Here is a 12,414-nt window from a genome sequence, read left to right as displayed (position 1 = left end):
AATGAAATGAAACTTCATATCTAAAGTAACAGGTTTTTTGTTGTGTAACAAAAATCAAAGTATAAAAAGAAATCCAGCCACAGAAAACTATTCTTAACCTCACAGGACTACAATCCTTTATATCGATCTAGATATATTGTATATATGTACTTCTTATGCATACGTGGTAACACTACAAAGACACACAGAAGATACTGTAACGTACATTTTCCAACACTCCTGTCCTTTCATATGTCAAAAGGAGGACAGGTATTACAATAATATGTCAGTTATAAGATACATACAAAGATGGGTAACTATTTGGCTTGTTTGCTTTGATAGAGCATAATGTGATAAAGTCCTGTTGTTAATAGATAAATAAAATACTTTGTTTCATTTGAAAGTGCATAGAAATGTGAGAGTAGGTGGTAAAATGACTCTATGGCAGTTAAGTTAAGGCTTATGGCTGACAGATTTGCGATACATTTAACAGTCCCTGTTTTCACCAGACAGGAAGGGGCTCAATAACGAGAGCGACTACATTACCCACAGAACCAACTGTGCAGCTAATCGAGGCTGATCCTTAGCATTTGTCCAGCCCTCCAAATAGAGCATAGTGTATGAATAGAGAGCATACTGTAAACATATACGAGTGTGTGTGTGTGTGTGTGTTTGTGTGTGTGTGTCTGTGTGTGTGTCTGTGTGTGTGTCTGTCTGTGTCTGTCTGTGTCTGTGTCTGTCTGTGTGTGTGTCTGTGTGTGTGTCTGTGTCTGTGTGTGTGTCTGTCTGTGTCTGTGTCTGTGTGTGTGTCTGTGTGTGTCTGTGTCTGTGTGTGTCTGTGTGTGTGTGTCTGTGTGTGTGTCTGTGTGTGTCTGTGTCTGTGTGTGTCTGTGTGTGTGTGTGTGTGTGTGTGTGTGTGTGTGTCTGTGTGTGTGTGTGTGTGTGTGTGTGTGTGTGTGTGTGTGTTTCTGTATGCCACTCTCATGCTGGTTATTGTGATGAAGTAAACTCTACACAATCCACCGAGATTTCATCCTTCAATCTTTTGCATCAATTTATCTCACGACACTAAAAATGTTTACCTGTTCAGTCAGGTAAAAAAAAAATTGCCTGCTACACGCTAAAGAAGCAACGTTCACGTGGCAATTAAAATACAATTTTGGAGTGCTGTCCTAATTGTTTTTCTTGTTTGAACATTTTCCGGGATTCAGCTGCCAGTTGTTCTACGTTGAAAAGAAGTTGAGCGTGTTTTCTCCTTCAGTCTGGTAATGCACCATATTTTAAATACTTAATGTTTCAAAAGGCAAAGTTAATCTTTAAACCAGCATACCAGTGTTTCTGTCTCTCCCTTCCCTAAAGTGAAGAAGGTTAGGGGAGCGGCTGAAGTACAGAAACGTAAACTGTACCTCCTGTCCTGGAGGTTGCATTGTCAGTTCATTGTGTTGGAGTTTTACACCTAAGTCAAGATAAAGCATGTAATGGCACCTCTAAGAAAACAATGAGTTTACTTTTGACAGTAGGAAAAAACTATATAAAATAGGCAGGGGTCTTAGGGATTAAAGGTTTGCAGCATATGATGATAATGATGAGCTGGCAGTAGTTGCAGAAGGAGAAAAAAGAAGCACAAATGTATGTGTATGTGTGTATTTGTGTGTCCGGTTGTAAGGCCTCTTATGCAGCAGGCACTTTGCTTTCATTACATGTACAACTTTGGATTTGGGGCTCTTTCTCTGATTTTGACACATTAGAAGCATACAATGAAAAATACGTAAAACTGCAGGATGAAGGCTTAAGCTTCTGCTGCAATGTGACCATTTTTGTTCAAATCTCATACAATACTTTAAAAACATCCGTCAGGGCGATCTGAGCAAAGCAACAATGTTCTTAATTAAACATTTCATACCCGGCTTTTTGCCTCAAGTCGTCTTGTTTATCTAAAAGCAAAACAAAATTACAATTTTGAAATGAAGTAACTAAGTCAGTTTGGGTTGCAGTTTTCTTTCTTAGCTTATAATCAAAGCAGACTTTAGATCCCTCAAAACGTGGGTAGAAGTGGACTGACTGCTTTAGTCTTTAAGGTGTGTTAAAATGCAATAACATATTTTTATATTTTTTTATGTCGCTCAGCAGACAGAATCTAAATATGTGTGTGTGTGTGTTTGAGTAATGCATATTCTTGAGAGAGTGAATGCATTTTTTTCCTGAGACTTCCCTCAGTGTTTGACGAAGGCCTGCATCATCTCCAGCGGCAGCGGGAAGATGATGGTGGAGTTCTTCTCGGCTGCGATGGTGTTGAGGGTCTGAAGGTAACGCAGCTGCAGGCCTGAGGGCGACTCTGAGATCACCAGAGAGGCCTCCTTCAGCGCCCGTGAGGCTTTCATCTCCCCCTCGGCCGCTATCACCTGCAATAGAAAGCAGAGGGAAAAGAATAGTGATCAAGATAGAGGCTGTGATATAGACACCTGTGTGAATCTTCTGAGTGGATCTGCTGTGACCTCACCTTGGCTCTGGCCTCGCGGCTTGCCTCCGCCTCAGCAGCCATGGCTCTCTGAAGCTGAAGGGGCAGCTTGACGTCTTTGATCTCCACTCGCTCCACCTTGATCCCCCAGTCATCGGTAGCATCATCAAGAGTGGACTGAGGAGACAGGGAAGCGAGTGTTACACATTTGTTTACCATGTGTTTTTGAAGGTAACTCTAAAAAGGCTCAACCAAAATAGATCATTTTGTCAGCATTTTGTAGAAACTAGAAATGTCACGAAACACTTTTTGTGGTACAGGAAAAGTATTGCATTACCCGAAACGTTAAAATTTGAATACGTCTGATTTCTTTTCATATACACTCCCTTGCATCTTTTTAATATTGTCCTGCAGATGGCGCTCAACCTCACGTTTCTCTTGTAGTGAAATACAACAGAGAGCACACTTGGTCTTAAGGTAAAACAACTGCTACAATATAAGGATGCATTTAAAGAATAACCACAATAACATTTAATCTTAAAAACACAAACTGCCAGAGTCATAGCACATTTGTCCTTTTATTTCTACATTTAAATGTTGTGGACAACTGATGAGCGAGTCGAAAATGAAAGGTTGTTTTTTCACCGAGCCCCCACTGTCATGACAAAACGGCTTTATTTACTCTCAACAATTTGACCACTATTGACGGTTATCTGAGGATCAGCTCTACATGAGGAATTAAAAGGACATCAAAGTCGGTGTACATTTAAAATGATTACAATATTCTGCAAAAGTCGCCCGACAACAGAACCCAAGAGACGCTGAATGAGTTTGGAAAGCATTAAAAGAATAGCTTGGGTTATTGGTTTACTCACTTCTACCTTCTAAAAATGCATGCAACAGCTTCTCTAAATGTTTGTAAATATTAGTAATAATACTTGTGAATAATATGTTGTAATTACTGGGCAGGGTGGAAAAGAAATAGAAGGGTGAGTCAAAGGGGGTTCAATTCCAGTAGAGAATCAATGATAAAATCATCACCATAATTACTTTTTCTGGTGCAAAATTCTTTGTAATTTCAGTAGTTAACTTCATATAAATTATCTATAATATTATGTATATATCAAGTATCAAAGTACTTAAATCAAAATGAAAGAAGGAATATTGAAGGCAAAAGATAGAGGACTAATTTATGCAGTATTAGGACTACTTATGTACCTACAACACATGCTGCTGTTTAAATGTCACGTTAAATTCAATCTCACTCCAGGCCAGATGATGGCAGTAATGCACAATTTGCCTTTTTGAACGGCCTGCACAATACAAGGAAGGAAAAAAAAAGTGGTTCTTCATTGTATTTCAGTGGGAATGCTGAACTTACAGAGGAAAAACTGTAGATGTTAGAGTGTATAATAACTCCAAGTACTCCAAATATTAGACATTGTTAATGTCACTGATCACTGACAAACCTTGTGACCGTGTGCATCAGATGTAAATATGTTATCATTTACAGAAGCAGAAATGAAATTAATAAATGGACTAAGAGTAAATCTAACAGCTGTGCTCTACATCTAACACAGCATTACCTAAGGTTTTCTAAATATACAGATTGTACACATTTTATCTGCAGTTTGTTAGTTTCAGTATGAGTCCAGGCAAACCTGGCTCTAAGCAGGCAAGGTGGCACTGTAATCCTCCATTCTGTTTCCTCTTCCACTCAGTCTGTGTTATTGGAGCTTCAGAATATTGCCTACATTTCTTTTGACTGACTTCATTACAGGTTTTTCTGTTGGAAGGTTTTCTGCTAGACCCCCTTTTTTCTGGGTCTCGCCCTGAAAATGTCACAGAAACTTCACCTTACAGTTACATAATATGAACATATCGACAAACACAGACATTCTGCTCTACAGCTGTAACGGTGCTGTGCTGTAATTCTGCATTTGTCACATGATTGAACACCACAACAGTGTAATATTGGTGTCCCAGTGAATGAATTAAAAGTGCAGCTCTGATGTTTACAGCTGCTGTGTTTTACCTCCGTTACTACCTCTGATGTCGGCTCAGCAAACAGAACAACTTAACCCCACCGATGTGCAGTGATTGATTTACACTGACAATGGGGTATAACAGAGGATATATGCCACATGTATATCCCATTCTTTAAAGGTTCAGATGTTTGCAGAAAGCATCTACATCAACAGTTCTTCTTATAGTTGTTCGATGTTCGGATTATCTATTATTGAGTGGTCATAAAAACAATTTTACTTCAAGCTCTGGCAATCTAAAATTATTTTATTGTAAAAAATTAACTCTGTAACCACAACAACAATCATTTAATCACATGCTCTGAAAAAAGTGTCCCATGCAGACCGAATGAAATGATTGGATGCCCCACCTTTCACATGGACTCAACCAGCATCACAACTGAGGTTAAGCATGTTCATTTTGTTTGGGGGGGGGGGGGGGGGGGGTAACTTTATACATTTTTAATTTGGATGCTTTAAAAATCTGGCTGACTTTTCTTTTCCAAAGTTGCCTAGCCCACCTACAGAATTCAAGCTGCTGCCACTTGACAGAATGTACTTCCACTCCTCAGACTGCTCTGTGTCATGACTGTCTGATGAAAAGTGCTGTGATTACTAGTGTCATTTAAGACAATCTTAGTGTACTGATAAGTCATTTGGGCATGCAGTAGGTCAACGGATGGTGAGTTTAAAGAGAACCCCCTGCTGGACCACAAAGCAAACTACCCTAAACAGGATTGGATCAGAATTCCAGTTAACAGTGAGGATAACATCTACTGTACTCTACCTGCATGCTGTGTGCGATTTCCTCCCGGTCAGACAGGATCTCTGCCAGGTTCTTTGTACCCAGGACGTTCCTCAGGGTAGTCTGGGCCAACAGCCGGGTAGCAGCATCTGCATTAGTGATGTTAGCCACAGCCAGGGTAGCATTCTGGACCCGGTAGTACACCACACCATCAACACTCACTGTCACAGAGTCTTTGGTCAAAACCTGAGAGCGGGAAAGGGATTGAACAGGAAATAAAAAGTATGAATTGTTAAGTGGCTCTATTAGATTAGTGGTCGGCTCCATCAGGAATCTGCACAATTACCTTTGAATTCCTGTGAATGTGGCAATGTATTTGTTTAATGTAATTGGAAGTGTGTGTGTCATACCTCTTGCGGTGGGATGTCGAAGGTGATGGTGCGCATGTCCACGTTAATAAAGCTGTCAGTGCACGGCACGATGAAGAACAGCCCTGTGGAATCACAAGAATGCAAATAGTTTTAACAAAGACTAAAGCTGCTGTAAACACAATAATGAGCAAGCTTCTACACAAATGTTTGAAAACACCGTGATGAATGAAAGTCGGGCACGGGGCCAAGTCAAGCTCTCTTTATAAGACTGCAGCTGTGCTGACAGCGAGGCAAAGCTGCGGATATTTGCAGCTTTCATAATCCCGTTTCAAGTCACAATGATTAGTGCATTAAACAATACTAGGCATGTGCCTGAGTGAAACAGACATGTGCTAGGTGTGCAATCATTTAGCAAACATTAATGCTGCCACACCATTTAGAGACGAGTGGGCTGCATTTCCTGTCAGGATGTTGTGTATTTAAACGGTGAGATCACAGCCATCTGTTCAGGAGGGGAAATTAAGACAACAGCAGTCTCCTCACTCCGTTTCTACCATGACATTTCCAGGAACAATCATATCTCCTGTTAGACAAGAAAAGAAGGCCTTGGTTGCTCTCACAGACACTGTAAACCATCATATTGTGCAGTGGAAAATTCCACTCCTGAAAAAATAAAAAGCTCTGTTCATCAATAAAAATCTCTGCTGATGGCAGAAGAAACGTGTTTACAGATGGGAAATGTTTCACAAACACAACCATTTTATAATAAGCTATTCCCACAAGCCTTTTTTTCTGACTAAATATACAGAGAAATGTTCTAAAGCACTATTATATAACAGATGTTACAGCTGGAGTCAGAGCCAGACTGTGAGAGTGAGGGTAAGGGGGCATTACGGGAAACCAAATGCTGAATTCAACTTTGGCATTGGCTCCTCCTTTCTCTCATGAATGTGGAGTGTGCTGGCGGAGAGCTATTATTACCCCACTCTGTCATAAACAGGAGTCCCCTGGCACTCCATGGAGTCACATATCAGCATTTTGAGAGGACACTGACTGTTTTTTTTAAGATCCTGTTAAACAAGAAATCAAAGAAAGTGAGACAGTGAGTTATGAGATGTATGCTAATTTTTTGCTCATGGGAGTCCATATTTTTTTTACCTACACAAATACAATGACACACGACACATCACTAAGAAGAGAATGATGAAGGCACTCAGACATAAAACAGACAGATATGCAGAGGAGTGGCCAGACGTATGGCTCTGTGGACCCTAATAAACGGAGCCTCACTCAACTAGCATGCACTCGTGCTTATCTATGATTAACTTTTAGGTGGGGCATTCTCTTGTTGTTATTATTAGGCCTAAATATTTTTCCATTTTTAGTTCTTTTCTTTGTACCATGAAATGGGAAAGTACTCTAAGCCTGTAGAGATAATCATGACAGCATGCAGGCTTCTGCCGTTTGTCTGCAGCTGTGTTCTCACCATCTCAATCACAATTGTCTTACCAAAAGAATATCATAAACCTGGTTAGGTGTTTAAATGCAACATAGTTCTACTAGAATAAAACAGTCCAGGTAGCAGCATATTCAGGTTTCCCATTATCTGGACAAGAGCTTTCTCAGGTTTTCACAACCAGTTTACATGCAAAACGCATTAAAGGTCCCATATTCTTCTTTTTCTGGTTTTATATGCTCTTTAGTGTGTTTTCCAAGTGTCCTGTGCATGTTTAGGCACATCTATGTGTAAAAATTCAAAGTCTGCGGAAACGCGGCTTCTCCTACGTCCTCCTGTTAGCTGTAGCATTAGCTGCATGTAACGCTCGGTTCTAGCCCCCCTCGATAAAAATTTGTCAGTGCGACGTCATTGTCAGTGTGAGATCACTGATCTAAGCCCATTGGCTCGTTGTGGCAAGCCCAGCAGCTCATGTTGAAATTTCCAAGACGCGTGCTGAGCAACTGACCAATAACGACAGAGCGGACCGGCAGACCAATCAGAGCAGACTTGGCCCACGTGGCGCTCTGCAGTGGGGGCTCAGCAGAGCGTAGCTGACGGACTCAGAGCGTAGAGGGAGCAAGGAGGAGCAGTACATGAAAACAGACACTTTTTTCAGACTTTATCTATTGTGAACGTACAAAAGTAGGTACATAGATTAAATATACGAACCCCAAAAAGGGCATAATATGGGCTCTTTAAGAGGATTCTGCAAGAAGCTGATCATTACCAGGATATTGTGGATATAAAAATACTCCAGTATGACACGTTCTTACCATGAACATATGGTCCAACTGATGACTGAGGCACTGTAACTAAACAGTATCTCTTTCAAGCTAAATGGTGGTCAAACAAGAGGCCCACACTCTGCACAGCCTTTAGCTTCATGTCTCTGCTCTGCATGCACCATGCCACTCGTAAAAAAAAAGGATGTCAGTCTTTTATTGTGGTTTCCTGAAGCCAGTAAGCCACAGGTTGTGGAATTTAGTTATTTCCTGTCCTACTTTGTTACAAAGAAAACAAAATGTAAACATTTGAATTCTCAGCACTGAACAGCTCTGAACAAGAGCTCCTTTACTTCCAGACAGAGGTGCTGCTCTGAGTATTGGAGAGTATTTAACAGAGGCATTTTAAAGTCCCAGGTGCTAAGTAAACACCCTGGTCCCTTCTAAGGGGCCTAGACTAGTGTCTTGGGAAAGTTCCTGTGTCTGAAAATTGTCTGAAGAACTAGATGTTAGAGTATAATGAAGTTAAAGGTTGGAGGAAATGGTAGTATCTCCAAAGCTCTGAACCAAATTGGGGCATGTTTGTTGAGAAATACACTTGCTGAAATCAGACGTATAAATAATTATTAAGACAACAAACATATTGTTTAAAAAAAAAACATGGTAGTGTGGTCTCACCTGGACCTTTGGCTCCTCCTCGCAAAATGCGCCCCAGGCGAAATATAATGGCTCTCTCATACTCCTTCACAATCTGTGCACATAAAAAAACATAAATGGCTTGTGTAGGAGTCCTTCCTTTCTCGTGGTTCAACATTGTACAGATGTGGTATTGAAATAGTTTGATGTATATTGACTTGCTCATGGTGATGCCTTTAAATGAAGTAAATGATAATGGTTCACTGGCTTCTAAAGGTTGTTAGACATCATTTTACAGAGGATGAGACTGCAGTAAAAAAGCACTGCCAAAACAGTAAATACACAGAAGAGGACAACATCTGTTTTATAGGTTTGACTTTACCAGCCTGTTCTGTCAGTGCAATGAAAAGTAAAGGCTGTCTCTATCTACTAGCTGACCTTAATGCACATCCAAATGGAGATGGGCAACGTGAGCAGAGTGAAGAGAAGAGAAAGCCCGATCAACAGCCAGCCACATAACCCAATAACGTTGTCTGAATTCTCCAACCCTGGGGAGAGAAGAGAAAAACATGCACTTAGATTCATTAATAGGTTCATTTGTGGTAATGGAGTGCAAAACACTGGGAGAAGATCACAAGCAAGCCCTTTCAGATGTGCATTAATTTTCTCTTTGTTAAAAGCTACATTTCAAATCTAACAACTGAGCTGATGTAATCCATACAGGGAGAAACCTGTGCCTACCTGTACTCACACACACACACACACACACACACACACACACACACACACACACACACACACACACACACACTGCTCTTGGGCATTTGTTAAACAAAACACCTGCAGCCATATCACCTGCCATGCTCTGGCAGCATACTTCAGTCAAATTAGATAAGTGGCATGCAACCATTTAATGAATGAGATCGTACCTTCAGTATCATGTATGTTTGGACCTACAGACAGAGTTAGAAGTCAAAACGCAACTTTACTAGTTGCAGTGAATTTTCAGTAACTTCATATTGAAGAATAAACAGTAGAAATTCTGAAGTAGATGACTCAACTATTGTAAAGTTAAACTAAGGTAGCAATTGCCCAGGGTTGGGCAACGGCGGCCTGGGGGCCACATGCGGCCCCCATCAACCCTCAATGTGGCCCTCAGGTCAATTTTTACATATCAATTAATTGGAAACATGAAGAAAAGATGACAAAATCTGCCATGAAATAGTGAAAACCAGAAATATGTCCATAATAATATTTGATCACTGGTATATGTTGAGATAAATGTGAGACATAATTGACTGTAATCGTTTTCGTATACTACAATTTGGCCCTCTGGCAGTGAGAATTAAATGAATGTGGCCCTTGCTGTGACCAAAGATGCCCATCCCTGAATTAGAGTATAGCTGGTCTGGAGTATTGCTTTTTTCCTACTACAATGGTCAATTATTTAATGATTAATATGGGCCCACATGGGCAGATATGGCCCTTTTCAACATTTAATAAACACGGAATATTAACATTACCCAGTTTTAGTCCAGTAACATTATTCCCAGTGACAGTAATTAGCTGAAAGAGCCTTAATTTGTTTTAGTTTTAATATGTTAACTGCTTGTTGTTTCGCTTCGTTAGTACAAAACTACATTTAAGTTACAGATAGTGTTTATATTCAGGCTACTTCACGCTTAATGGTGATAAACAGTGAAGCTAATTCACGTTAGCTTTAAGAGGCTGCTACCATTGCTAACGTTTCAATGCTAGCTACGCCCTCTTGGTTTATATCTTCCCGTAATAGCACACTTATAAAGAGACAAAGCTATACCTGCTTGACGTTCACGTCTTCTTGCTTCTTTCATTGCAACTTCTTCGCTGTCGTTTTGCATGCTTAAATAAGGATATTATATCTCACTAAGCAGAGAGGAATAATTGTCGCTTTGTGTTTACTGGGATAATCAAAACACTATGTAACAGAGCTCCTCCTCCGGACGTGTTTAACCCTACGTTTTGACTTGTAGGTTACCGTCGGGTATGTTTAACCCTACGTTTTGACTTGTAGGTTATGTGGCGCAGAGAGGAGGAGGCCAGAGGGTGTAAACAGTACATTACATTTAACAACAGCAGGTCATTTTAAAATTGTTTTTCCACTAGAGCAGCATGCAACCATCTGTTAGTCAAAAATGTCTACAAGTCTATTTGTTGTTGTGATAGTCTGCTCCGAACTTCTGTGATGAAAACTCAGTATTACAATCTGCACATAAAGAATGTGCAAAAATATCAACACTTCTGGCCCACAACTACTACAAGCTGCTACCTCCTCTAATAGCCTACTACATTAATAATTATAAAACTTTCTTCCCTTCCTTTAACTCCCTTATAAAAGAGGCCCCCATGATATAGCCTAGGCCTACCTTAAAATACCACAATACTGGTGCATAAACTGCAAAACTAGAGAGAAGAAAATCCCCAAACAAGATAGTTGTTAACTCGAACAAGAATATCAAGATGTGTTGGAAGAAAAAGGACTAAAATTATGAACGTAACTGATGTAAACTGTGACAGGCGAAGTAAGCTGCATTTTATATGCTGCAGACTGCACACACAGCAGACACCTGCAATGTTTTTGGCTGAGGTCAGGGCCTCAGAGGTTTTTAAAGACTACCCCAGATACCAGCAGTGAAGAGGGAATATAGCTGCCTTCTCTGTGGCAGCTGGCATCTAAACTAGCCAGCACTTTAAACAAGCTAATCTCAGATATCTATTTATAGTTCACAGTGCAGGAGAAGTTAGCAGCTGGAAGCAGCTTTTAAAATCCCTATCTATCTTTCAGCCTTTTAAACCATAAACAGCAACACTGATACACAGTATTTAGTCTTACATAATCTGTAACTTAGTTATGGGAGTGACAATGGGCATAACAACTTGTGTATGGTGGCAAAACATTTTAATGTGCGCTGCTGCCATGATCAAATTGAAACCTTAATATCTACAATTTCAATTTGATTTCATCCATCTTATTGTTTAATTACTGTTTTGATGAAGAAAAACACAATTCAGGATATTGTGCTATTTTTTTAAACCAGTTAAAATGTTGTGCTTTTTATTTATTCTTTCAATAATCAAATAACAAACAAAAGTGTCACAGATGCTGACTGTAAAAGGTATTTAAATGAAAATACGTCTAGCCTAATAGTAACCAATTGGTTTCAGTATTTGGCAGTGGTTAAGGAGGGACATAGTAAGGCTGCCTACAAGTCATGGTGCAGGGCAAACATTTGCCTGGACACAGCAGTCACCCCATATCATGCTTGCTGGCTCAATTGTGTGTGGTTTTTATTTAATTCATGTGACTGGGTTACTTTATATTTTGAATTATTTTGAATTCATCTTTAACATGCCAAACCAAAAGAGATAGAAGCAGACGTATCCATTGGTCATATGAAGCAGAATGAAATAAGGAACATTATGTTACAAGGAAGAGGAAATTTTAGGCACTTTTGTTTTCTGTAGCTATGATTACTGTTACGACCCTGCTCTTAAGGCCTGACGCAATCACGAGAAACTTACAGCTTTTAACCAAACTTTGCAAGGTTTATTACCAAAATACCACCTTTACCACAACAAAAAACAAAAACATGGGGCCAGTCAGGAGCTAGGAACTAGTTTAATTACAACAAGGCAATTCCATAAATACAATATATTTAAATGTGAATCACATTAGATGTCCATTCAGCCTTTGAACAAATACCTCATAGAAAAAAATGGATGGAAATAAAGACAGAGTAAATCTTAATATCACAATTCTGTTCTGAAATGTACTAGAAATGAAGCACCCGTTGAGTATATAGATCACTGGAAATCAGTTGGGGATTGCTTCAGTTCCTTTATTTTTGGACTTATCTTTATTATTGTCTAACTATTTCTGTGACAGACCCCCGTGTTGAGTTCAGGTGGTGGCCTGGGCAGAAAATCCAGGCAATTCCAGTA

At 39.8% G+C, this 12,414-nt stretch overlaps 1 protein-coding gene across 3 annotated transcripts; it reads right to left on the bottom strand.

The window, feature by feature from the left end:
- Positions 1-167: 167 nt before the first annotated feature.
- Positions 168-10,407, bottom strand: stom (stomatin). Of its 3 annotated transcripts, XM_061061778.1 has the most exons (8): positions 10,253-10,368; positions 9,363-9,386; positions 8,872-8,981; positions 8,476-8,548; positions 5,617-5,699; positions 5,249-5,452; positions 2,480-2,614; positions 168-2,381 (listed from the first exon to the last, which is right to left on the bottom strand). In XM_061061778.1, exons 1-8 carry the CDS (start codon positions 10,311-10,313, stop codon positions 2,193-2,195), a joined length of 879 nt encoding a protein of 292 aa, XP_060917761.1. In that variant the 5' UTR covers positions 10,314-10,368; the 3' UTR covers positions 168-2,192. The 3 variants fall into 3 exon arrangements, with proteins under 3 accessions (XP_060917761.1, XP_060917762.1, XP_060917760.1); XM_061061779.1 differs by lacking the exon at positions 9,363-9,386 and having other exon boundaries at positions 10,253-10,407; XM_061061777.1 differs by lacking the exon at positions 9,363-9,386 and having other exon boundaries at positions 10,229-10,367.
- Positions 10,408-12,414: the final 2,007 nt, after the last annotated feature.

This window comes from Labrus mixtus, chromosome 17 (genome assembly GCF_963584025.1).
Source record: "Labrus mixtus chromosome 17, fLabMix1.1, whole genome shotgun sequence".
Classification (NCBI taxonomy): Eukaryota; Metazoa; Chordata; class Actinopteri; order Labriformes; family Labridae; genus Labrus; species Labrus mixtus.
This window is presented reverse-complemented; position numbering and strand designations above follow the sequence as displayed.